This window comes from Nipponia nippon, unplaced genomic scaffold, assembly GCF_047370975.1.
Source record: "Nipponia nippon isolate SJK-2023a ecotype South Korea unplaced genomic scaffold, ASM4737097v1 scaffold_31, whole genome shotgun sequence".
NCBI lineage: Eukaryota > Metazoa > Chordata > Aves > Pelecaniformes > Threskiornithidae > Nipponia > Nipponia nippon.
This window is the reverse complement of record NW_028262349.1, coordinates 1,092,954-1,117,090: the sequence shown is the minus strand read 5'-3', so window position 1 is coordinate 1,117,090 and position 24,137 is coordinate 1,092,954. Positions and strand designations below refer to the sequence as shown.

General features: G+C 70.7%; 3 protein-coding genes across 5 annotated transcripts; 1 reads left to right on the top strand and 2 right to left on the bottom strand.

Annotated features, from left to right (window-relative positions):
* Positions 1 to 24: 24 nt before the first annotated feature.
* GZMM (granzyme M) lies at positions 25 to 3,137 on the top strand. The gene is made up of 6 exons (XM_087769620.1): positions 25 to 315; positions 523 to 682; positions 809 to 953; positions 1,282 to 1,536; positions 1,737 to 1,952; positions 3,002 to 3,137. The coding sequence occupies exons 1-6, from the start codon at positions 246 to 248 to the stop codon at positions 3,020 to 3,022; spliced, it is 867 nt and encodes a 288-aa protein (XP_087625746.1). The 5' UTR covers positions 25 to 245; the 3' UTR covers positions 3,023 to 3,137.
* Positions 1,942 to 17,774, bottom strand: APC2 (APC regulator of Wnt signaling pathway 2). 3 transcript variants are annotated; one of them, XM_087769598.1, is made up of 15 exons: positions 17,700 to 17,774; positions 13,314 to 13,472; positions 13,113 to 13,203; positions 12,872 to 13,040; positions 12,692 to 12,800; positions 12,492 to 12,605; positions 11,787 to 11,864; positions 10,991 to 11,083; positions 10,520 to 10,904; positions 10,269 to 10,364; positions 9,989 to 10,128; positions 9,825 to 9,902; positions 9,616 to 9,732; positions 9,323 to 9,537; positions 1,942 to 9,237 (listed from the first exon to the last, which is right to left on the bottom strand). In XM_087769598.1, the coding sequence occupies exons 2-15, from the start codon at positions 13,452 to 13,454 to the stop codon at positions 3,783 to 3,785; spliced, it is 7,281 nt and encodes a 2,426-aa protein (XP_087625724.1). In that variant the 5' UTR covers positions 13,455 to 13,472; positions 17,700 to 17,774; the 3' UTR covers positions 1,942 to 3,782. The 3 variants fall into 3 exon arrangements, with proteins under 3 accessions (XP_087625724.1, XP_087625726.1, XP_087625727.1); XM_087769600.1 differs by lacking the exon at positions 17,700 to 17,774 and adding an exon at positions 13,986 to 14,144; XM_087769601.1 differs by lacking the exon at positions 10,991 to 11,083.
* A 2,883-nt stretch (positions 17,775 to 20,657) lies between these two features.
* On the bottom strand, positions 20,658 to 22,151 carry RPS15 (ribosomal protein S15). The gene is made up of 4 exons (XM_087769636.1): positions 22,082 to 22,151; positions 21,619 to 21,704; positions 21,178 to 21,412; positions 20,658 to 20,822 (listed from the first exon to the last, which is right to left on the bottom strand). The coding sequence occupies exons 1-4, from the start codon at positions 22,082 to 22,084 to the stop codon at positions 20,709 to 20,711; spliced, it is 438 nt and encodes a 145-aa protein (XP_087625762.1). The 5' UTR covers positions 22,085 to 22,151; the 3' UTR covers positions 20,658 to 20,708.
* Between the last annotated feature and the right edge of the window lie 1,986 nt (positions 22,152 to 24,137).

The window sequence follows — 24,137 nt, the reverse complement described above, 5'->3', positions numbered from 1 at the left end:
AGCGCGCCAGGGCGGCTGTGGGTGGTTTCCCACCCCCCAGGTGTTCGCTCTGCCCCGCGGGCGCCTCTTCCCCTTCCTGCGCCCCGCAGCGGGGGTCCGTGCCCCGCTGCCGCCCTGCGCCGCTTTCACACGTGACCCGGGCCCTCTGCCTCCGCCCTGGCTCGGCGCAGAGCGCAGCAGCGTCGCATCGTCTCTGCAGAGGGACGCGGAGCAGGCAGGCGCGGCCACCCCGCAGCGGGCGAGGGATGGGGGCGAGGGGCAGCCTGGGGCGGTGGCGGCTGCTGCTGCTGCTGGCCCTCCCTTTGGCCGGGCCGGGTGAGCGCCAGCGCGGTGGGTTGGGGGCGGCCGGCGGGGTCTTGGTGTCACTGGCGGCAGTGGGTGGCAGCTGGCTTGCAGGGATGGAGTGGCTGGATGCGCTGGGGAGACGGGGTGCTGGTTGGGGACCCCCAGCCTTTCCCTCTCGGTGGGGCAGCCGACCGGCGGCGGTGGCAGGAGCAGGACAGGCTCTCCTCTCCCCGGCAGCGTGGGGTTGGCTCCAGCCATCAGTCATCGGGGGACACGAGGCCAGACCCCACTCCAGGCCCTACATGGTGTCCATCCAGTTCGGGGGGGTTCACATCTGCGGGGGAGCGCTGCTGCACAAGCAGTGGGTGCTGACGGCCGCCCACTGCTTCCATCGGAGGTGAGTCCAGAGTGGCCGCATCCTGCCCGGCGCAGGGACAGGGGTCTTGGCGGGGCTCTGCGTGGCTGGCACCGGGCTGTGGCCGGCACTGGGCTCCCACCAACACCGGCTCCCACCGCGGGGCAGGATGGCGGCCGCTGGGAAGGTGGTGGTGGGGCTGCACAACTTGTCGGACCGCGGGGCGGCCACGCAGACCGTGCCCATCCGGGTGGCCTGTCCCCACCCCAACTACAACCACCAGACCTTGGAAAACGACCTTCTCCTGCTCCAGGTAGGGCTTGCGCCGGCCACGGGGAAGGGTTTGCCGTGGGGCTGGAGGAGCCTGACAGTTGGCGGTGCCAGGAAGCGCTGCCGGGGAGGGGGCCGAGCGGGTTCGTGCTGCACCGGTACAGCCGTGCTTGCAGCCGAGGTGAGGGGCTGGGTGACATTTCCTCTTCACACCTCCGAGCACTTTCACAGCTCGGTGACATCTTCCCACTCCCATGGGTGCTGCACCAGCTCGGTGCTTCCCCTCGGCCGCCCACCCGCGGCGGCGGGGTGCTCCCTGCCAGCCCCCGGCCGTGGTGGGGGTCTGACGCTGCCCGTCGCCCTGCCCGCAGCTGAGGGAGACGGTGAAGCTGAGCAGGACCCGGCAGCTCATCAGGGTGCGGAGGCGGGAGCCGGCGGCAGGGGCGGCGTGCAGCATGGCGGGCTGGGGGATCCGCGAGCACGGAAGGCTCTCGCCCACGCTGCAGGAGCTGGAGGTCACGGTGCTGGACACGCGGATGTGCAACAACAGCCGCTTCTGGCACGGCGACATCACCTCCACCATGATCTGCTTCCAGGGACGCCGCAGCGGCTCGGCACCCTCCCAGGTGAGGAGCTGGGGGGATGCGAAGGGCTTTGCAAGGGGACCAACTGGCTGCAAAGCTCCATCCCCCCTGAGCCTCCTTTCCTGGGTGTGGGTGCTCTGGGGAGGATGCTCGCCCCGAGCAGAGAGGCGAGGTGCCCCCCCGGCCATGATGGGTCCCTGGCCCCCGGTCGGCGTCCGTTCCCCACTGTCACCTCCACCCAGGGTGACTCCGGGAGCCCCTTGGTGTGCGGGAATCGGGCAGGGGTGGCCGGCGTGCAGTCCTTCACCAGCAAGAAACTTGCCGACCCTTTCAAGCCGCCCGTCGCCACCTCGGCTGTGAAGCACAAGAAATGGATCCAGCAAACGCTGCGGAGGGGCCGCAGCTGCCCCCAGCCCGGCCACGCGGGACAGACAGACCACCCCCTCCTATTTACACAGGTTGGCTTTTAATTCTTAATACTGTCCAGAGTCCCGGTAAAATAACATCCTTAGTACATACATACAGCGATGGGGGAAGCAGGGCACCGCGAAACCCGGCGGGATTGTCCGCAGAGGGCTGAAGCCGATGGGCGTGTGTGGAGCAGAGAGGGGCGAGAGCGGGGCTGGGTGGTGGGGTTTGAACCGCAGCCGAGTGCCGTAACCGAGCTGGGCCTCCTGGCACATCCTATGCTCGGTTACGGCACTCGGGAGCGGGGACACATGCTGCCCCTGGGGACTTTGCCCCCTTTTCTTCAGTCCCGGGTCCCACTGTGTTGGCTGCTGGCTGCAGCCTCCCAGCCGCTGCCGGAGCAGAGGTCGCCAGCGGGCATCGGGGTGTGCACATCCCCACGACCCCGGTGCACGTCCCTGGGGACCCCATGCATGTCCCCGCAGCCCTGGTGTCTCCCTGGCCTCAGTGCGTACCCCTGTGGCCCCACCGCACATCCCCATGGCCCCGGTGCGACTCCCCAGAGTCCCACAGCCCCGTGTGTATCCCTGTGTCCCCTGCACGTCCCCATCGCCCCGTGTCTGTCCCTGCAGCACCCCCACGGCACTGGTAGGTGGGGGGCTCACAGGTCACCCCATCCAAAGCAGGCAGCGAGCGGTGGGGTGGGAGGACCGGGAGGCACCCACGGGGGCGGGGAGCACCCACGGGGTTGGGGAGCACCTGGATCGGGGGGTCCCTCTGCAGCCCATCCCGCTCCCCCAGGGCCAAGGATCTTCCTGCACGCCCCGCCACGGCACGCGGGGCCGACTGGCAGCAGGAGCGGGGGCGTCCCCGGTGCTTTGGGGCTGGGAGCTCCCGTGCTTGTGGGCGTAATCCAGTCCTGGATGGACTCGTGTCCACGGCATGCGGGGACGTGCCAGGATCCTGGCTGCAAGCCGGGACAGGGCTCTTCCACCCCGGGGTGGGAGGCTGGGGGGCTGTGGATGGGGGTGAGGGGCCCCAGACCCTTCCCCAGGGGTTGGGCACCCCGGTGCCAGCTCAGCACCCCGTCCCCTCCCAGGGCAGCTCCCCAGCCCAGTGACACGACCCTGCGAGCAGGCCCCGCGACGAGCCCGTCGGGACCCCGGCCGCCCACCAGCGAGCCCCTGCCCAGCTCCTCCTGCAGCTTTTCCACCCAACGCCGCCTTGAACCAGTGCCAGCACCACGGCTGCGGGTTACCCGTTAGCAATCAGCCAGGCACCTTAATTAGGAGCCTCCAGCAGCAACAACGGGGGGTCCCAGCCCTCTCTCCCCACGCACTCCCCCCCCAACAAAGCCTCTCCCTGCCTTGATCCAGTCCTGTGTTCCCTCCCCTCGTTAATAAATGAGCTGTGATTGCTGGCAGGGCCGGGCGTTGGTGCCAAGACGAGCTGAAGCATGCAGCGGAGACCTGGCGTTGGGGCGCGGCGTGCTGTCTTCCCAGCGTGCAGGATCAGGCCCTGGTTCAGCCTCTGCCCGAGGCGGGCAAGCGGGATGGGGGGACATGGGGACATGGCTCCTGCTCGCCTTGTCCTGGGGTGTCCATCAGCGGGAGGAGATGGCCACCAAGACGCACCTCGGTTTGGGGCATCAGCCCCGGCCCCAGCACCCAGCGGGTCCCCTGGCTCCGCCTGCTCCTTGGCACTGGGAACCGTGGTGCTCCGGTACAGCAAGACCCCAGCTGGGGCAGGCAGCGGGCTGAGGTGACTCGCCGGTCCCCAGCTGTCCTGCATCGCCGTCCCCCCCAGCACAGTCCTGGCCAGCTCCCGTGGGGCAGGGGGTGTCGCGGGACCCTTGCTGGGGCTTCACCTGCCGCAGCTGCTCAAGCCTGGATTTTCTCCACCGCCTTGTCGGCCACCGCCGTCACCGCCATGGGGCTGGGGACGTAGTTGAAGGGGGTGACGCGGGCGGCTCTGCTTGGGGAGCCGTGCCGGCTGGCAGGGAAGGTCCCAGCCGGCGCCTCGTGGCCGAAGGAGATGGGCAGGGCGGCCTTGGCGGGGGCCGGGGCTTCGCCGTCGCAGGCGGCGCGGGTGTGCAGGGGCCCCTCGCGGGTCTCCAGCGTGGGAGAGGTGCTGGAGTTGGTCTTGGTGGTGGAGAAGTCCTCGGTCTGCACCACGGCGTCGCTGGTCTTCCTGGGGCCGGGGGTGCCGGGGCGCTCCTCCTCGCCAGCACCCGCCAGCGGCAGGGCGGAGGAGGGCAGCGTGCTCTTGAGGATGTGGGGGATGTCTTCGTCCCGAATCCTCCGCCACGTGCCCTTCATCACCACCACCGGTGGCTTTGCCGGCTGCCCGCTGGGCACCACCTCGGTCTGCCGCCGCCGTGCCGAAGCCTCAGAGCGGGCAGAGAGGACGGAGGAAGGGCTGCCCGTCCTCCGCGCCACACTGATGTTGGGTGAGGATGAGTACCTCTTGAAGGGCTCGGGTGTGGGGATGCTGGTCTTCACCGGCAGCCGGGACGGGCTCTCGGAGCTGGTCCTCCGCGGCGGCTTGGCACCGGTGGGGACTTTGCTGCCAGGCTGGGCCCTGGGCGTGAGGGGCCGTGGGCTGGGGGCTGCTGGCTTGGCTGCCTTGAGCTCCTCGCAGCGGGAGGAGCAGAGGAAGACGGCCGGGAGGGCGGCACGGCTGCGCTGCGGGGAGGCGCGTCGAGGCAGCGAGGCCGCCGGCTGTGCCGGGGAGAGCTCGGTGCGGTGCCGCAGCAGCAGGCTGGAGGATTCCTTGATGAAGGTGAGCTGGCGCAGGAAGCCGGAGCGGTCCGAGTCGCTCCCACTGGAACGGGCAGATGACATCCGCACCAGGTTGAGCCGGCTGCCCCCCGGCCCGCCGCCCCGCACCTTGCCACCATCCACCTGCTCCTCCAGCACCGGCATGGCCCCCCGGCCCGGCAGCACCTTCCTGCTGGGCTTCTGCATGAAGGGGATGCGGACGGGCGACTTCTGCGTCTTGGACTGCTTGGGGGCTGGGGACTTGGGGGCTGGGGCCCTGGCCGGGGGTCCCGGTGGGGAGGGCGAGCCGCCCGCCTTGCCTGTGGCTGGGGGACCCTGCTTGGCGAGCTGGGAGGGTGACGGCAGCTTCTTGGGTGCGTGCTGGGAGGGGGTGGAGGTGCGGGAGGAGCCCGAGGAGGGGGGTCCCTTGCCGATGCGGGCAGGCGGCGTCGTGCTCCTCTTGGGCAGCGCCAGGTCCCCAGTTTCGGGGGGCTTGCCCAGCCGGTGCAGGCTCCGCGAGCGCTGCTGGCTCAGGGAGAGGTTCTTGGCTGGCAGTGGCTCAGGCTTCGCCGTGGGGCTTTTCTTTGGGGTGGCCCGTGGGCTGGGGGCGTCCTTGGCCAAGCTGGGCATGTAGATGACGGTCCTGCCGCGGAAGACCACGGGCAGGTTGGGCACCGGCTTGGTGGGCGCCGGGCTCCGCTCTGCCCTGGTGCTTCCGCGGCCGGTGGGACGGGCACCTGGCGTGTCCTTCCTCTCCGGGCGGCTCTTGCTGTGCTCCCTCCTGGCCGCCTCCCGGCCGGCTGCACTGCCGGCCCGCTTCTTCTCCTGCCTGCCCAGGGAGAGCTGCAGGGTGGACCCGACCGAGAGCCCCGACACGAAGGAGAGGATGGAGTCGGACTCAGAGGAAGGCTCCCGCGAGAGGGAGGCAGCAGCCTGGTGCAGCCAGGTGACGATGGAGTTGGCACCCTCCTGGATGGCTTGCCACTCCACGCTGTCCAGGTCCGAGCCCCGGTCAGAGCCGGCGTCCTCGGTGGGGCGATGCCTCGCCTCCGCTTTCCGCTCCCTCCCGCCAGCGCCCAGCGGCTTCTGCTTGCGCTCCACCATCCTCCGGCGAGCTGAGAGCCGCCGGCGCTTGGGCATGGCCGAGCCGATGCACTTCTGCAGCAGGTCATCCTCCGAGTTGAGGCTGGGGGAGCTGGGGGAGCCCTCCTGTGCCTGCCCCACCGCTGCGGCCGACCGCGGCCGGGGAGTTTTGCCGCAGGGCTGGCTCTGCTCCTCGCCGTCGGAGAGGTTGGCATCGCTCAGGGAGCTCATGGAGGAGCTGAGGGAGTAGCACGGCGGCGTTTCATCGGCGATGAGGTTGTTCTGTGGTTTCGCCTTCGCTGGCCGGGGACTGGGCTCAGGCTCCCTCCGGGGCACGGAGCCACCCCAACGCTCCCTCCTGGGTGCTCGTCCGGGCTGGGCTCTGCTGCCGGACGCCTCCCTGCCTGCCTCGGGCAGCTCGTCCGAGTCCTGCTCATAGAAGCAGTAGACAGCTTCCTCTGTCGGCGTGGTGTGGCACAGTGACTGGAAGGCCACCCCCTCCTCCCGGGGAGCATCCTTCCTCCCGGGGGGACCACTAGGCCTCCCCACCTCCAGATCCAGGCTGGGTCCGCTCTTCGGGGGGGGCTGGCCCCGCTTCCCCTCCCCGCCTTGGCTACGGCTCGACCCCGCTTTCCCTTTGCAGGCTGAGCTCAGCCGGGCAGGCGCCGAGCTGCTGGAGGCGGCTCTCCTGGCCTGGATGGCACTGGCGCTGCCCGCCTCCTGGTGCCCCTCGGGCAGGACCTCTGCCGGGCGCCCCGGCCCCGGGCCGCGGGGATGCTGAGCCTCCTCGGTGGCCGGGTAGCGCAGGGTCTCATCGCTCAGCGAGGCGGCGCTGGAGAAGTTGACGGGGGTCCCATCGGCTGAGTCGGTGAAGGAGTCATCGTCCTTGAAGAGGTCACGGGTGGTTGCACGCAGGTGCTTAGGGACACCGGGGTGTGTGTGGGCTGGCACCAACATGTAGACAGGGACGTGCACCGCCTTCTTCGTCTGGGGGTGCAGGACCTGGCCAGAGAGCAGGGAGGTCTTCACCTTGCGGAAGCGGGAGGGCATGGCGGAGCTGATGCACTCCTTCAGGATCTCGATGTCGTCGTCAGAGGGGGGCTCAGGGCGGTCAGCCCGCCGCCGGCCCTCCAGGTACCGCTCCTCCCGCCGCTCCTCCCGCTTCTCGTGAGCCGCAAAATTCAGGCTGTTCTTCTCCGGGAATGTGGGCATCAGCTTGAGCTCCACGTCCTTCTGGACATAGTGCTCATGGAGGGGGAGGGCGCTCAGGCTGGAGGCGCAGGAGAAGTTCTCGTTGGGTTTCTCCACCGTGAAGTAGACCATGGAGTCCAGGTCCTGGGGCAGCTGGAAGCGCTCCTTGAAGTCGGTGATCTCCATGAACTTCTTGACGTTGTTCTCCCACTGGATGTTGAACTGGCTGGTCTCCTTCTCCGGTTGGCAGCCCAGCTCGAAGAGGGGCGTCTTGCTGCGGCTGGGCGGCATGGTCTGCCCGGGGCTGTCGGGCAGCTCGCTGGGACTGATGGTGCCGCTGATCATCTCGCTGCAAGGGTCGCTCTGGATGGAGCTGGCGATGGAGGGGCTCTCGAAGCTGCCCAGGGAGCTGACGGAGCTGCAGCGGCTCATCACCAGTGGCGTCTCCTGGATGTAGTTCTCCGAGGAGCTCGAGGGCGTGAGGTCCTCCTGGCGTGATGGTGATGACTCCCGCAGGAAGACCTTGTCGCACTTCGGGAAGGGGATGGTGATGGGCTGGGAAATCCTCACCGGCGTGGCCGGACCCAGATCCGCCGCCTTCTCCTTCTCCTGCCTCCCATCCTCACCTTCCCCGTCCCCTTCCTCCATCTCCAGGATCTCCAGGGAGGAGTCGCTGTCCAGGTCGTTCTCGCTGTGGCTCTGGCCATCCAGCACGTTGTCAGCCGAGGAGAGGGAGGAGAGGGAGCTGCACCGGGAGAAGCAGATCGGGGTGTCTTCCACCGAGTATTTCTGCACTGACTCCTGCTCTGTCATGGCTGGCGGGTGGGCAGGCAGCTTCTCCGGGATCTTGCTCAAGGTCTCGGCCGTCTGCAGCAGTGCAGGCGGGAGCCAGGCTTGCTTTCTGCCCAGGAGGGAGGGGTGGTGGCCGGCACCGGTGGCTGCACCGCTCTTGGCCAGGCTCTCGAGCAGGGGGACGTGCTGGTAGGACGGGGAGAGCTTGATGGTGCGGACCTGGGGGTCAGGGGAGAGTTTGCTGCCTGCCTCCTTCTTCCACTCAGGCTCCTTATCCAGCGCCTTGGGGCTGGGGAAAGTCACCGTCTTCTTGGCCCGTTCGGGCAGGTCTCGCTGCTCCGGTTTGTCTGGCTCAGCCGGGTCTCTGCCCTTGAGCGCCGCGGGTTCGACCCGCTCTGGCTTGCCGCCCAGGATGCTCTTGAGGTCAAGGCGGCTCGGCCGCTTCTGGTACCGCTGCAGCTCATCCCGATAGTCGAGGAAGGCGGCCCTGGTGCAGGGCTTCATGTGCTCCTTGGTGCAGTAGCCATCACTGGTGCTGCCGCTGTTGAGGCTGTCGTTGGACAGGCTGGTGTAGGCGGTCTTCAGCCGCAGCAGTGTGTGTGCCCGGCTCAGGCTCTCCCGCTTGGCAAAGCCGCCGGCGTCCGAGAGGCGGCATGGCGAGCAGGACTGGGCACGCGCCTCGTGCACCTCCTCGGGGCCGTACTGCCAGTCCAGGCAGTGGTCCTCCGAGCTGAGGCTGAAGCTGTCATCCGAGGACGTGTGCATGGTGGAGATGTCCTCCACCAGCTTATCGATCTTGGCGACTGTGCTGGAGATCTTGTTGGCCAGCTTCTCGGCAGCCAGTGAGACGTCATCCTCCGGCAGCAGCGGCTTCTTGGGCTCAGCTGGCTTGCCACCGCTGTCCTTCTCCGGCTCCGGGCATCGCCTCTGTGCCAGTGCCCGGGGCAGCGCCTGCCCCTGGAGGAAGGAGGAGTTGAGGAACATGGAGAGGACGGAGGCGCTGGCCGTCTCCACGCCAGTGGAGATGTTGGGCACTTCGTCATCATCAAAGCAGCCGGAGTCGGAGGCGTAGTCCTTCACCAGGCTCTCCATGTGCCGCGTCGGCTTCTTGGCGTTCTGGCTCTTCAGGCTCTGCTTCTCCATGGTGTCGAAGGTCTCGGCCAAGTGCTTGGCGTCCAGCTCGGCCTCCAGCGCCTTCTGCTTGCGCATGTAGAGCGAGGGCATGCAGGAGCCCGGCGAGACGACGGCGGCATCCTTGTACTTGGGGGGCCGGTTGGTGAGGAGGTTGCGGAGAGCGGCCGCGCTGCCCATGGCGATCATCTTGTGCTTGGAGTGGATGAGGTTGCGCAGCATGCTGACCGCCCCCAGGTCCCAGAGCAGCTCCTGGTCACGGGGGCTGCGGGCGGACAGGTTCCAGAGGGTGCCGCAGGCGTTGCTGACGATGGTGAGGCTGTGCGAGCGCAGGTGCTGCAGCAGCGTCTGCAGGCAGTTGTGGTCCCGGAGCACCTGCCTGTGGGACAGAGGGGACCCCCAGCCGTCAGGACAGTCCCTGACCCCCTTCCCCGCCGCTGTCCCCACCCTGCGGCGACCCTCACCTGTAGTCCTCCCGTGTGGCAATGAGGCTGGAGACGTTCCTGAGGATGCCGCCGCCGCTCTCAATGATGGCCAGCGAGTTGCTCTGGCACTTGTAGGTGAGGGTGCTCACCAGGAAGCCCAGGGCTCCCTCCACCCCGCAGATGGCGGCTTTGTTCTCCGTGCTGTGTGCCGACAGGTTCCACAGCGCGCTCAGGACGCTCTTCAGCGTGGACTCCTGTCCCGGCGGACACACACCCCCATCAGCACCCGTCCGGCCGCCCCGGTGCCCGCTCCTGCCCGCCCCGGTGCTCACCTTGCCGGCGTGCAGCGCGCACCGCGTCAGCCCGGTCACGCTGCCCACCTCCCGCAGCACCTTCTTGCTGTTGATGTCAGCCCGCCAGGAGAGGTTCCTCAGGATGCTGGAGACCACCTGGGAGGGCAGAGCGGGGCAGGTGGGTGTGGGAACCGTCCCCCTGCCCGTCCCCCTCCCCGGGAGAGCCCCCCCACACCGCCAGCACCCACCTGGTGCAGCTCCTCGCTGTCGGAGCCCAGCTGAGCCACGATGGCCTCCATGCAGCCCCGGCGGGAGCACAGCGTCGCCTGCGGGGAGGATGAGGACGGTGAGGGTGACGCTGCAGCCCCCCGGCCCCGCTCCCCACCCCGCAGCCCCCCCGGCTCCCCCCGACCTTGTTGACCACGTCGCCGAAGGTGAGGTTGGTGAGGGCCATCCCCGCGTAGCGCCGCAGCGCCAGGTTCAGGGGGTCGCTTGTCATCTTGTGCATCTCGTAGTCCACCTGCAGCAGCTCGGCCACCGCCTGCAGCCCGCCTGCGGGATGGGAGAGGGGGTGACTCAGGCAGGGGACCCCCCGGCTCCCCTTCCCCAGCGCTGCTGCTGTTGCACTGGGGAGGAGGGTGGGCAGGGATGGCTGCGGTGCAAAAGGGACGGAGCCCCCACCCCGCGCTCACCCAGCTCGTTCATGGCCCGCCGGTACTCCTCGTCGAAGGAGAGCTTCATGATGGCGCAGGTGGCCTGGCAGATCTGGGGCTCGATGGGCACCGGCGCTGTGGGGACAGGCAAGGGGTCAGCCCCAGGGTCTGGCACGGATGGTCCCCCCATTGCCTGCCGCCTCCGGCACACGCAGATGCTCACGGCCACGTGCATCACCATGCACGTGTGTACGCAGACACATGCGCCGGCACCCCGCTTGCCCCCGTACCCGTGCCGCCCTCGGTGCCTCTGCCCCCGTCCCTGCTCTGCATCTGCAGCCAGTCCCAGCAGGTCTCCGAGTAGGAGCGGATCTGCTCCAGCACGTGCAGCACCCGCATCTCCTTCTTGGCCTGGCCCTCATCGGGCTGGGAGAAGACGATGTTGTGGAGGGCGGCATTGGCACGCATGCGGGCATCCTTGGCGCCGGCGGGGCTCTCGGGGGGCCCTGGCTCGCCGTCCGAGTCGTGCAGGATCTGGATGAGCAGGGGCAGGCAGCCCGACTTGCGCATGGCCAGGCAGCTCTCCTGCGAGCTGGACATGGCCAGCAGCGTGCGGGACATGTCGTCCTTGTCCCGCGTCGCCAGCATGGACAGGAGCCAGAAGACCACCTCCACCTGCGGGAGAGGGACTCGGGGTTACACAGGGCCGCCCCCCCCCGTGCTCCCCACCCCAGCCAGGCTCCAGCACGGGTGCCCCTCACCTTGCTGCTGCCCAGGCTGCTGCCCCCCTCCTCGGGGTGGGTCGGGGGGTCCAGGCTGCAGTCCCCCTCCATGCCCGGCACCTTCCCACAGAGCTGCAGAGGAGGGGGCAGATGGGGACGGGTTGCAATGTGTCGACCTCGCCCCCCCGCCCGGCCCCTCCCCGCTTTTCAGGAACCCACTGGTGCCATTAATTTTGGCAGTGTTTCCCAGTCACTGCAACTGTTGCTTTCGTCAATGCCAGGGTTGTATTTTAAGCTGGAATCGGGGCTGATCGGGGAGGGGGGAGCTGCAGGCTCGGGAAAGGAAGAGCGTGGGCGAGGCGAGCGGAGTGGGTGGCGTGGACTCTGCTGGGCCCGAGCCCGCGGCACTGCTTGCGTGGGTTGGCGATGGAGGAGCTGTGCGGGATGCAGGGCTGGCTGGGGCGACGGAGGGGCCGGGGGCGATGGAGGGGCTGGAGCTGATGGTGGGGCTGTGGCGATGGCGGGGTGTCCGCCCCGGCAGCTCCGGCGGCCGGCAGATGCTGCAGGAGCCATCGCGCCCGTCCACCCGCCCGCCCGCTGCGCGCCATGGCCTACTTCTCGTCTCCATGGCAACTGCCCATTTCACGGTGCCCGAGCCACACAAAGCCCTGGCTGTGCCGCCGGCGGGCGACGGGGACAGGACGGGGACAGTGGCGGGGGGGCTGCGCCTGGCCCCCTCCTCCACCCGCCCCGGGCTCCGCCGCCCCATGGGGACAAGGGACAGACCTCAGCGATGGCCCCTGGCCCCGGCAGGGCTCAGCCTCGTCCCCGCTACCTGCGGCTCTGGCTGCTGCACCTTGTCCTGCGCCTCCATGAGCTCTTTGTCGATCTGCTCCAGCCGGGATGCGCGGATCTGTGGGGGCAGAGCGGGTGTCGGTGAGGGCTGGGACCCCCCGGGACCCCCAGCACCCCCAGAGCCAGGCGTGAGGGTGCGCGGGGCTGGGGCAGCTGGGTGCAATGTGCCAGGGCGCACAGGGCTGGGCGTGAGGTGTGCAGAGGTGATGAAAGAGGGCGCAGAGTCGGGTGCAAGGGTACAAAGAGCTGGGTGCGAGGGTGCACGGTGCTGGGCGCAAGGGTGCACAGGGTTGGGTGTGAGGATGCACGGTGCTGGGTGCGAGGGTGCACGGTTCTGGGTGCGAGGATGCGCAGGGCTGGTGCAAGGGTGCACAGGGCAGGGTGCAAGGGTGCACGGTGCTGGGTGTGCAAGGGTGCACAGGGCTGGTGCAAGAGCGCACAGAGTTGGTGCAAGAGTGCATGGAGCTGGGTGTGAGGGTGCACAGTGCTGGGTGCATGGAGCTGGGCGTGAGGATGCACAGGGCTGGTGCAAGACTGAACAGGGCAGGGTGCAAGGGTGCATGGAGCTGGGTGCGAGGGTGCCCAGGGCTGGAGACGGCAGGAGGGAGTGGGAAGGCAGCTGGAGCCGCCAGGCACAGGACGGGGGCAGCAAGGAGGGGAAGAGACGGCTCCCGCCCACCCTGACCTGCGCCCGCTGCACCATCTCGTCCGCCGTCCCGAAGCGCTCCTCCATCAGCGAGCGGATGTGCTGGGCCTCGAACTCCAGCTGCTGCCGGATGAGATCCATCTGCATGGAGAACTGGGGGGCAGAGGGGGGGATGGCGTGAGCGGGGCAGGGTCCTGCCCGCGCCCTGGGGCTGGGGGGTGCTGGGACCCCCCACTCACCGTCTCCACGTGGGGCAGCTCGTCCAGGCGCGTGGCCAGGCTCTGCAGCTGGGTGTAGTACCACACCTTCTCCTTCTCCTCCTTCTCGATCTCGCCCAGCAGGAAGCACCTGGGGAGGGGGGAGCCCCGTCAGCGCGGCCCCGGCCCCCCCGGCCCCCTGCATCCCCCCCCGGCCATCACCTCTCCCGGTCGAGCTCCTCCAGCAGCCGGAGGGTGGCTCTGCCCAGGTCCCCGGCGCCGTCCCGATGGGGCGCGGGTGGCAGCGGGCTGTCCTCGGCGCTGCGCCCGGCTCCCGCCACCTCCGGCGGGAACTTGAGGTTGTAGAGGCTGGTGATGTCCATCTGCAGGGCTGGGGACGGGGACAGCGGTGTGAGGGTGGGCTCGGCGGGGACCCCCTGCCCCACCCTGCCTGGGCACCCACCTTTCAGCTGGTCCAAGACCTCCGTCTGCCCTGAGGACACCATGACCCGCGCCTCCTGCTCCAGCTTGCCCTGGAGGTGCTTCAGGACCTCCTAAAACAGGGAGGGAGCCGTCGGCAGGGAGGGGACACGGAGGGAAGCCCCTGTGTGCCCTTCCCTGCAGCCCCCGTACGGGGCCCGTGCCCCCCCGGGCTCGTCCTCACTTTCATGTCCGAGGTCTCATTCTCCAGCTTGGAGAGGTGGTTGGAGTTGTCCTCCAGCTCCCGCCGGAGGTGGCTGTTCTCCTTCTTCAGCGCCTCCACCTGCCGCACCAGCTGGTCGTACGAGGCGATGGAGCCGGACATCTTCACCTCCTCCAGCGCCTGCGGGGTGGGGGGCAGGTGGGCAGCACCCCGGGGCGCTCCCTGCAGCCTGCCCCCCAGCACCCTCACTGCCACCCAGCACCTGCCCGGGACTGCAGCACGGCCCGGGGGACCCCCGCCACCCGCACCCCCCAGGGAGGGGGCAGAGCACCCCGGCGAGAGCCGGTGCCCCCCGCAGCCTCCCAGAAGGGACATCCCCAGCGCGGGGTGGGCATCGGGCCCCTGCCCGTGCAGCCAGGCCGCCCCGGCCCCCAGCCCCCTGCCAGCCCCTGCCTGATTTCCATCCTCTGCAGCAGCTCAGCCCTCCGCTCCCTTCCCCCTTTGTCTCGCTTTTGTCTTCTCCTTCGCTGAACCAGCTCCCGCTTGGCTCCCTCCCGCAGCAGGGGCAGCCCCGGCCCCCCGGCATCGCCCCCGGCCCCGCTCTGCCCCCTCCAGCCCCCCAGCCCCCCCGGCCCCCCAAGCCGGCCCCGGCCCCCCAAACCTTGCCGCAGCGCCCGCGGCCGCCCCTCGCACCTGCCGGGGGGGCACGCACAGGCCCAGCACGCGCGAGCATGGGGGGGACGGGGACGGGGACGGGGACCCCTCGTCACCGCCCCAGCGGGTCCGGCTGGCGGCCAGGAGCGCGACGGCCCCACACCGCCTTCGTCAGCGCCACGTGTGTGCACGAGTGTGCGTGTGCGTGCAATGGGTGTGCACAGATGGGGGGGTGCGCAGCGGTTCCCTTCTCCCCCCACCCCACTGCGCTGCTCATCCCTCCCCACGGCCCCTGCAGCGCTGGGCCAGGATCGGGCCCGTCCCCCCGCCGCAGTGGGGTCGGGCACGGCAGCTGCCCTGGGCAGCGGCAGAGATCGATCCCCCGGCGCTGCCGGCGTCCCTGCCCACCCGAAGCTGCCCCGTGGCAGCTCCCGAACACCCTGGGGTCCCTCTGCCTCCGCGAGCCCTTTGGGGGGGGCTCCAGCACCCCCCCTCCAGCACGGAGGCCCCCCCAGGCAGCAGTGGCACCCAGCACCCTCCCCAAGGCCCCACCCATGTCCTTCCCACCCAGGAGCCATCCTGGCCCCCACCCCAAACCCCTCCATCATCCCTGCACCCCACAGCGGCTGGGGGACCCAGCGCCCGTCCAGCCACGCTGCCGGAGGGAGACAAAGACCCCAGGGTGCAAATCCCCCCCTGCGCCGCTGCCCAGGCGGCAAAAACCCCCGGGAGAGAAAGAACCCTGGGAGGGTGCGGGTGGGGGAGCCAGGGTGGGAGGCCGGGGGCGTGGGAGGCGGGAGGCGGGAGGCGGGATGCGGGATCAGGACACAAGCTGCGGATCTGGGATGCAGGCTGGACAATGAGGGATGCAGGAGGGAGGATCCGGGATGCGGGAGGATGGGTGAGGGATGCAGGGTGATGGATGCGGGATGCGGGGTGCGGGATGCAGGATGAGCATGGCCTCCCGTTGCCATGGCGACAGCGGCGGGGGCAGCGCAGGCGGGTCCGTGGCCCTTCCCGAGCACCCACCGGACGCGGGGGGCTCAGCACTGCGGGGTGCAGCGGGGTGAGGATGAAACCGGGGCTCCCGCGCCTGCAGGGGAACACGTCCCCACCCCCTGGCCCCCCAAACCTCTCAGCGCCGACCGACCTGCTCGGAGCCAGGGCTCCCCCCGGCTCGCTGCGGTGGGTGCTGCTTGAGCCCCCTCCCCCGGGGCTGCCGCCGGGGTGCCCCCGCCCCGTGCGATGCGGGGTGCTCCGGCCGCCCTCCCCGCGGTGCTGTGTCATGCTGCGGCAGGTCGGGGCGGGCTGGGGCGTGCGGCTGCCGGACAGCCCAGGCAGCACCTGGCACCAGCCCCATTGCACGGGGGGGAAACTGAGGCACAGAGCTGCTCCCCTCCCCAGCCCGGGCCCCCCAGCCCCCCAGCCCCACGGTGACAGCTTTGCTTTGCAGGCGGTGGGGTGCTGCTGGGGCAGACGGCGGCTGGAAGAGCCTGGGGGCTGCTGCAGCCCCTCGGCGAGGCGGTGGCCAGTCTGGGGGACCCCCAGCACTGGGGGGGGCTGTCAGCACAGGCGCAGGGCTGGGGCACCCACCCCACCCCACCCCCCCCCAGCTCCTGCCCCTCTCCTGCCCTGGCCGGGGGGGGCTGGGGGTTGTTGGGGGGGGGGGGGTCTGAGCTCTGGACCCCCGGCTCCCTGGCAGGGACGGCCGAGCGCAGCGGCGCTGGGGCTCTGCAGCCTGCGGGGAGGGGCTGGCGCGGCGGCACCTGCATTTGCGAAGCGTCTAGACACAACGGGGAAAGGGGGGGCCAGGGCTGCGGGAAAGGGGGGGGCCAGGGCTGCAGCTATGCTCCCGCAGCCACGCGCCAGCACCGTGACGGTCGCTGCCCCACGGGACCCGCTGTCCCCCCACGGGGCTCCGCGGAGCGGGGCTGGATCCCAGGCAGGGCCGTGGGCACACGCTGGGGGATGCGATGGCTCAGGGCGCTGGGGGCCCGGCTCCTCCGCCACCCAACAGCTCCCCTCTCCGCCCAGGGCACCCCGGGACCGGCCGAGGCCACTGGTGGGGCCTGGATCCGTCCGGCAAGGTCCCGGCGGGGCAGATGCTGCAGCAGATCAGTGGGTGGAGAAGCAGCATCCATGCTGCCCACCGCACCGCACCCCACCGCACCGCACCGCAGCCCACCATCCTTGGCGCTGCCCACGCCACCACCGCTCGCTGCGCTGCCCTGGCCCCCTGCGCCGTCCGTCCCGCTCCATCGGCCTTTTCCACCATGCCGCCCACCGCGCCGCACCACGCCGCGCCATGCCACCTTGGCCAGGGCCGCCATGGCCTGGGCAGAGCAGGGCAGGGCTGGGGGGGCCCTGCACCCCGCGCACCCCTCAGCTCCCTCCAGCCCGGCGGCAGCTCTGGGGACGGGGACGGGGACCACGGTCAGCCCCAGAACTGCAGCATCGGCCGAGCGCAGCCGCCTCCGACAGAAGCCACATCTGAGCCCCCCGACCGGCTGCGGCTCCCGGGGCCCCCGGGGACGTTAAACAAACAGCGTGTTGTCACCAGCTCCCGCTGATCGACCCGGCCCCGGGGACCCCCGACCGCAGCAAACCCCCCCCAGGGAGCGCCAGGCCGCCCTGCACACGCAGCCCCCCTGCGCGGCTCCTGGGCCGCACGGGCAGGCGTGGGGGCACGCGCGGGGACGTGCGTGGGGGCACAGGGAGGGAGACGGGCACATGGGACCTGCTCCCTCCCCACGCACAGCATCCGACCCCCCGCAGCACCCACGTCCCTCCCACGCCCCCGCACAACGGCTGCTCCCACACGCACGCACGTATGCTGCGTGCACACGCGTGCACACGCGTGTCGCGGCCTTTAGACGAATGCGGAGCCGTGGCAGGGCCCCGGAGGGGCGAGCGCGGGGGTCCCCTGCGCCCCCCGCAGCCCCCCCCCATGCAGGGACCCCGGGGCCGCAGGGCAAGAGCGTCGCCAGCCCGCGCCCGCGGCAGCACCCACCCGCGCCCCGCACCCCGGGGCCGCGGCACCGGGGGCCCCGGGAGCCCCCAGCCCGGGGCGGGGCCGAGGGGCTGGTTTAGGGGCCGAGATTTCTGAGGGGGAGGTTTGGGGGGGGGGGGGGGGGATGCGGATTTGGGGGGGGGGGGTTGGGGCTTCAGGATCAGCCCCAGCCCCCCCGGACGGGCCACGGGGGGGGGGGCTCGGAGCACCGGGAGGGGCTCGGCGGGGAACCGGCGGGGGGAGTGTGTGTGCTGCCACCCGGCCCCCCCCAGCCGCGGCCGCCATCGCCCTGCCCGCAGGACGGGGCTGGGGTGGGGACGGGGCCGGTCGGTGCTGCCCCCCCCCAGCCCGGGGCTCCCGGCGGGGCCCCGCCATTGTCCGGCCTTTGTCCCCGCCGCCGGGGATGCGGGGCGCGGGGGCCCAACGCTGCCCGGTCCCCCCGATCCCCCCGATCCCCCGGGATGGAGCCGCGCCCGCCGCATGACGGCGGATTCAGCGCAGCCAGGGCCGGGGGGACCCTCCGGGGGGGGCGGGGGTGCAAAGCGGGGCCCCCCCGGCCGCATCCAGCCCCCCCCGCACCCCGGCACCGCACCCCGACCCCCCCCCCCCCGCTCCCCCCCATCCCCGGCGGCTGCAGCGGGCGGAGCCGCCGGGACCCCCGGGGTGCCGGGGGGTGCCCGGGGGTGCCCGGGGGGCCGGGGGTGCCCGGGGGGCCGGGGTGCGGGGGGCAGGTGCGGCCGTACCTCATTCCCGGCGGCGGCGGCGGCGTTGCGGAGCTGGGCGCGGAGCCGGCGCGGCCCCGAGCAGCCGCATCCCGCCCCCGCCCCCCCGCGCCCGGCCGGGATTTTCCCGCCGCCGTTAGAGGGCGGCAGCCGGGGGTCCCCGCACCCCCCGGTCCGTGCCCGTGGGGGGCTCCCGCCCCCCCCCGCCTCATGCCCAGCCCCCCCGAGCGCCGGGGCTTGCAGGACCTGCCCCTTCCCCCGTGCTGGGGCCAAATCTACCCCCCCCCCCGCCCCGAGCCCCCCCCAGCCCGGGGGGCTCAGCCCCGGGGCGGCCGCATCCTGCCCGGTGCGGGGCTGAGCCCAGCATCCCCCCCGGGACGAGCGGGACCCCGCGGCGGCTCCCCCCTCAGCCGGGGGCATGGAGCGGGACACGAGCTGGGGCCGCACCCAGCCCCGGGCCCGATCCTGCCCCTCGGCCCGTGACCGTGACCGTGGCCGTGACCCGCACCGGGCACCGCGGCACCACGCGGGCCGAGGCCACCGTCCCCCGGGGGGCCCAGCTCCTCCGGCTCCCCGGGGCAGGGGGAGGAACGGGGCTGGGGGTGCACGCACGGCCCCGCCGCGCAGGGGGACCCCGGCCCCCCCCCGCAGGAGCTGCACCAGGACGGTCAAGGTCACGGCGCTTGAACAAAAGGGACCCGGAGCCCGGTGACGGGAGACCTTCCCTAAAGGACGAACGGCTGCGGCAGCACCGGGGAGGAGGCGAGGGGCCGGTGCGTGTTGGGGCCAGGCCCCGGGACCCCGAACGCGCCCAGGGCCGGCGGCAGGGACGAGCTGAACCGGCCCCCGAGTCCGGCGCGGCCCGAAGCCCCCCTCCCTCTGCCCGGGCAGATCCCCCCGGAGCCCGGGGCCGGCGCTGAGCCCAGCGGTGCCGAGGCCTCGCAGGGTGAAGGAGCGGCTGTTCAGTCCCGGGAAAACCGGGATGGGACCATCGGCGTGTTTGCCACCGTCGCCGGCAGCGGGACGCCGCGGCCATGGGCTGTTGCTGCCCACGCGAAGGTCACAGGATCACAGAATCGTTTGGGTTGGAAAAGCCCTTTAAGGTCATCGCGTCCAGCCGCTAACCCAGCGCTGCCAAGGCCACCACTCACCCACGTCCCTCAGCACCACATCTCCCCAGCTTTTAAACCCCCCCAGGGATGGGGACTCAGCCCCTGCCCCGGGCAGCCTGGGCCAGGGCCTGGCAGCCCTTTGGGGGAAGAAGTTTTTCCCCGATATCCAACCCAAACCTGCCCTGGCGCAGCTTGAGGCCGTTCCCTCTCGTCCCATCGCTTGTTCCTGGGCAGAAGAGACCGACCCCCCCGGCTCCAGCCTCCTTTCAGGCCGTTGCAGAGAGCGATGAGGGCTCCCCTCAGCCTCCTCTTCTCCAGGCTGAGCCCCCCCAGCTCCCCCAGCCGCTCCTCCCCAGCCTTGGGCTCCAGCCCCTGCCCCAGCCTCGCTGCCCTGCTCTGGCCACGCTCCAGCCCCTCCATGGCCGCCTTGGGGTGAGGGGCCCAGCGCTGAGCACAGCATTCGAGGGGCGGCCTCCCCAGTGCCCAGCACAGGGGGACGATCCCTGCCCCGCTCCTGCTGGCCACGCTGTTCCTGACACAAGCCAGGATGCCACTGGCCCTCTTGGCCACCTGAGCACACTGCTGGCTCATGTTCAGCCGCTGTCGACCACCACCCCCAGGCCCTTTTCCGTTTTCCAGCCGCTCTCCCCCCACCTGCAGCGGTGCCGGGGGCTGTTGTGACCCAAGGACGCAGCCCTGAGCCCGGCTGGAGCTGGGCCCGCGGTCCCAGCCTGGCCGCCCCTGCCGAGCCCCCTGCCCGCCAGATCAACGCTCCCGCCCAACCTGGGGTCGTCGGCAAACCTGGGGTGCACCAATCCCCCCGGCCAGGTGGCTGATAAAGGCATCAACAGAGCCGAGCCCCTGTGCCGGCCGCGGTTCACTCCGGCCGCCGCCACCGTGCGCCAGGCCTGCCGGTTTTTTACCCGCCCCAGCCCCCGGCAGCCGCTTCTCCAGGGGAACGCTGGCCGCGGTTTGCCAAGCGCAGCTCGTGCCAGCACCCATCACCGTGATGCTCTGGAGACGTGCCGGGGCAGGGTGCCGTTGGCGGTGCTGACACGGCAGCCGGGGCGACGGCAGGGAGCAAAACCGGAGGACAAGCGTGCCAGGAGCGGCGATGACCGGTCCCTGCCACCGCCTCTGGAGGCCCGGAAAGGCTCCTCGGAGCCGGGGACACCACCACGCCCGGCGCGGCCGTCCCCGTCCCCCCGTGGCACCGACAGCCGCCCTCGGCTCAGGCGCCGGCCGGGTTCCCTTGGGCTCAGCCCAGGCCCCGGCACAGCTCCCGGGCCAGACCGGATCACCCCCGGCGGATCGGCCCCCGGCGCCCTGACGAGCAGCGTCTCCCCCGGCGCCGTGACGGAAGCGTTCCTCCCGCTCAGCCCAAGCTGCGACCCCCCAGCTCAACCCCCCGCCCCCCGAGCCGACACCTTGCCAAAAACCTTTGGAATCCCAAATTTAAGATGAGAAAAGAATCGTTTGGGACCTCGGCGTCCTGCGACGCGTCCTCGGCAGCTTCCCCCCCGGAGAGGGGCTGGTTCCGCAGCAGCGGGAACCCACCCACCCCTCCATTCACTTCACGCCTGCAGCGAACCTTCGCCGCGCTCCCAGGGCGACCCAAGCATCGCCCGAAATGCCGCAAACGAAGCGAAGCGGAGGGAAGCACCGTTAACCGCGTCCCAGCAAAGCACAGGGAATTTCGTTCACGTCGTACACCCACTGGAAGAGAAGCGGCTGCCGCCTGTGTTTACGAGAGCCGAACAGAAGGGGAACCTTCAGGAAAACAGCAAATCGCGATTAAGAGCGACGTGCTGCTCGCCCGTGCCCCAGCCCGCAGCCCCAGGAGCCGCGAGGGCAGGAGAGAGCGAGCTGGGAGAAATTTCTTTATTTACACGTGGAAAAGGCTCCGCGCAGCGCCTCTTTACTTCAGAGGGATGAACCTGGAGGAGTGGGTGGCACCGATGCCGGGCCGGCCGTGCTTCACCGGCTTGTAAGTGATGGAGAATTCCCCCAGGTAGTGACCGATCATTTCGGGCTGGAAGAGAAAGGAGATTCTGTGCCGCAGGCAGCGACCGGGGCCGGGGGCGCAGACCACAGCCGCAGGGCCCCGGCCCTCCTGACGCAGCCGCGCGCGCGCTCCCAACGGCCGCGTTATGTCGTCACTTCAAAGGCGCCCCGAAGCCTCGCGCGGCCTCGAGACCCCTCTGCGAGCCGCCCATCCTCAGGACGGACGCTTTCGGGTGTCCCTCAGGGCCAGCTCCACTCCCAGCAGGAGCCTCGGCCCCCCCTCGGCCCCAGGGCAGGAGCGGGATGACACAAAGCATTACACGCGTTCAGGATGCTCAGCGTGGGTGCGGAGCGAGCGCTGGGGATGCTGCCGAGATCCTCACCTTGATCTCCACCTGGTTGAAGGTCTTGCCGTTGTAGACGCCGACCATGCTGCCCACCATCTCGGGGAGGATGATCATGTCCCGCAGGTGGGTCTTCACCACCTCCGGCTTCTCCATGGGCGGCGCCTCCTTCTTGGCCTTGCGCAGCCGCTTCAGCAGGGAGTGCTGCTTGCGGCGCAGCCCGCGGTTGAGACGCCGGCGCTGCCGGGCGCTGTACAGCTGCATCAGCTGCTCGCTAGGAGGGATGGAGAGACCGAGCCTGCAGCACAGCCCGCGGGGCGCAGCCCGGGGACCCCGCGCTGGCGGCGTTACCCCAACAGCCCGCACCCAGAGCCCCCCAAAGCACCGGTTACCGCCGCGGGTTTCAGGCAGCCCGAGCCAAGGGTGAGAGGCTCTGCCCCAACCCGCGGCGTGCAGGAGCAGCCCCCGCCCGGCTCTTACTAGGACATGTCGAGGAGCTGGTCCAGGTCCACCCCTCTGTAGGTGAATTTCCGGAAGGTTCGCTTCTTCTTCTGCTCCACCTCCGCCTGCAGCGCCGGGGGAGGGGGGGGTGTCAGGGCCGCCCAGACCCGCCATCCCCCCCGCGCACACGGCAAGGCCGCGGGCCCCGAGCTCCGCAGGGCGCCCAAGCCGCCCCGACCGCCCTCGCAGCCCCCCCGGGCTCCCTCCCACGGCCGGCGCCCCGCCGCCCGGCCCGGCCCTGGGGAACCGGGCTCCCGCCGCGCTGAGGCCCAGCCCGGCGGGGGCAGCCGGGGCCCCGGCAGGGCCCAGTGGGGGCCATCCCCCCGCCCCCCAGCGACGAGGCCGCGCCGCCTTCGGCGGCAGCGGCGCCCCCGGCCCCGGGCGGCGGCCCCCGCGGAGGATGGAGCCCGATGGGGCCGCCGCCACCCCGGCCCGCACCCACCATCTTGGCCCGGTCTCCTCGGAAAGGGCCCCGCTCGCCCCGGAAGCGGCGGATCTCGCGAGAGCGGCGGGCGGAGGGGCGAGAAGCCCCGCCCCCCGCAGCCTCCGGCAGCGCTTCCGCCCTCACTTCCCTTAAAGGGGCCGCGCCCCGAGGGAATCGGGAGCGGGTGTAGCGGGGCGGGGGGCGCTGGTAGAGACCGAGGGGCAGAGAGGGGTGAGGCTGCCCCGACAGCGGCCCCGAGGGAGCCCAAAGTCACCAAAGTCACCCCTCGGGCGGGCTCCGAGCGTCCGTCACGCGCTTGGGAATGCAGCAGCCTCCATCTTTCAGTGCTGGGCCTTCACCTTCCGCTGCCTCCCCGCTTCCCGCAGGAGCCGGGCAGCTTCGCCCGCGCTTTGAAGCGAGGACGGACACGGACACCGCAGGCACGCAAGGGACGCCAGAGCTACGCCGCGGCGGCCTCTCCGTCCCTCTCCGGCAGACAAGCGCCGGCTCATCCCTCGGCGCAGGGCGACGCTCGGGCGGACGCAATGGCCTGCGCTGGCCTGGAAGCCTGGGTCTGCGCAGAAGGGCTCGGTCTCCAACCCCTTTTATCCAAGAGCGGCTCGAAAGGCAGCAGAGCGGCAACGGCTTGGGGTCTCCTTCCGTTCCACGGTTTTGCGTTCTACCCCCATCCACGGCGCGTTTCGCACAGCGATAAATTACAAACCCAACCTCGAGGAGGAAAGCCGCGCGGTCGCCGCGGAGGCAGAGCAGGCAGTTGCCCCCGTGCGTGCCCAAGAGGGAGGGAGCCGCTCCCGTTCCGCGGGGGAGCGCCGCACGCTGGGACCGAGCGAGGAGCAGAGCCGAGGCTTCACCGCGGGCGGAACCGGTACGAGCCAAAGACGCAACCACGAAAAACCTCCAAACCGAGCAAAGTCCTTCCGAGAGCAACCCAGTCGCCTCCGGCGCCACGGGTACATCCCAACGCATCCCCAGCTTCCCGTCGTGCTGAGCCACGCCACGTCTGCTCCTCCAAAAAGCGTCTTTTCCGCTCGCGGCGCCGCGCTATCCGCTCCCGAAGAGTTACGCCCTATTAACGGCCATTAACGAGGACTGACAAGCGCAGACGCGCGCCCAGCAGCACCCAGCCGCCGGGAGAAGGTCCCTGGGACACGACTTGGCTTTGGCGCAGCAGCTCGCCGCAGACTCGCGCGTGAAGGAGGGGCGGCCTTCGAGCCGACGACCCGCATCACCACGCAGGGCTGACCCGTCGCGGTCGGACGAGTTCGTTTCCCGTGGCCTTAGCCCCACGTAAACGAGGCAAACGCCGAGCGGTGTTCTAGAGACCCCGGCCAAGCAGTTACGGACACCGATCTACGCAGTAAGGATGCTCGTAAATCCACGTTTCACGCTGCTCTCGGCAGTTACGGAGCAGCCCCCAGAAAGGGGGCACGCAGCAACTCCATCACCAGCCCGAGGCGGTGAGAGCACGCGTACCGCGTCAGGAGAGACGTCAGGAGCATGCTAGCGCTCGCTCGCGTCACCGGCACAATTACCTCCGGCTGGGGACGGAGAGGCGAGGGGCACCCTCCTGGAGGTGCACAAGTCCGCGCGACGGCTACACGTGCCCTTGCAGCTCGTAAGAACACATTTCCGTGGCGCCTCGAGCCCTCAAGGTCAGGCGAAGGGCGGCATTCGACCCCAGCCCGTCACCGCTATCAGCACGCCAAGGACCCGACGCCGCGGACGCGCCCGAGCGCTGGCGACGCGCGCGCCAGCAGGTCGAGGGGCCTCGGCGCAACGGCCCCTCCGCACGTCAAATCCAGCCCGCGGCAGAGCCAGCAGCCGCTGCGATGGCTCCTCAGCCTCCAGACAGCGAAGCCGGCAGCGCCCAGCGCCCCGGCACGGCCGATTCTCTCCTGAGGAGGGCAGGAAGAATCGCGGACTCAACTCCACTGCTAGTGCTTCAACAGTCCGCTGAGGCACAGCGTAAGCCTGTATACTGACGTTAGGACGTGATTTTCAAGGCTGCCAATTGCTTTCTCATGAAAACACAAATTCACAAGGAACGTTTTTG

What these genes read in the sequence shown, in the direction of transcription:
- RPS15 (XM_087769636.1), bottom strand. An exon ending in CAGCTCCTCGACATGTCCTA is followed by an intron (nt 21,413 to 21,618) that starts GTAAGAGCCGGG and finishes CATCCCTCCTAG; the next exon opens with CGAGCAGCTGATGCAGCTGT. An exon ending in TCAACCAGGTGGAGATCAAG is followed by an intron (nt 20,823 to 21,177) that starts GTGAGGATCTCG and finishes TTTCTCTTCCAG; the next exon opens with CCCGAAATGATCGGTCACTA.
- APC2 (XM_087769598.1), bottom strand. Translation starts at nt 13,454, where the DNA reads ATGTCCGGCTCCATCGCCTCGTACGACCAGCTGGTGCGGCAGGTGGAG. An exon ending in TCGGCGACGTGGTCAACAAG is followed by an intron (nt 9,903 to 9,988) that starts GTCGGGGGGAGC and finishes TCCTCCCCGCAG; the next exon opens with GCGACGCTGTGCTCCCGCCG. An exon ending in GCGCGCTGCACGCCGGCAAG is followed by an intron (nt 9,538 to 9,615) that starts GTGAGCACCGGG and finishes CCGCCGGGACAG; the next exon opens with GAGTCCACGCTGAAGAGCGT.
- GZMM (XM_087769620.1), top strand. Translation starts at nt 246, where the DNA reads ATGGGGGCGAGGGGCAGCCTGGGGCGGTGGCGGCTGCTGCTGCTGCTG. An exon ending in CCTCCCTTTGGCCGGGCCGG is followed by an intron (nt 316 to 522) that starts GTGAGCGCCAGC and finishes TCTCCCCGGCAG; the next exon opens with CGTGGGGTTGGCTCCAGCCA. An exon ending in ACCCCCTCCTATTTACACAG is followed by an intron (nt 1,953 to 3,001) that starts GTTGGCTTTTAA and finishes GTCCCCTCCCAG; the next exon opens with GGCAGCTCCCCAGCCCAGTG.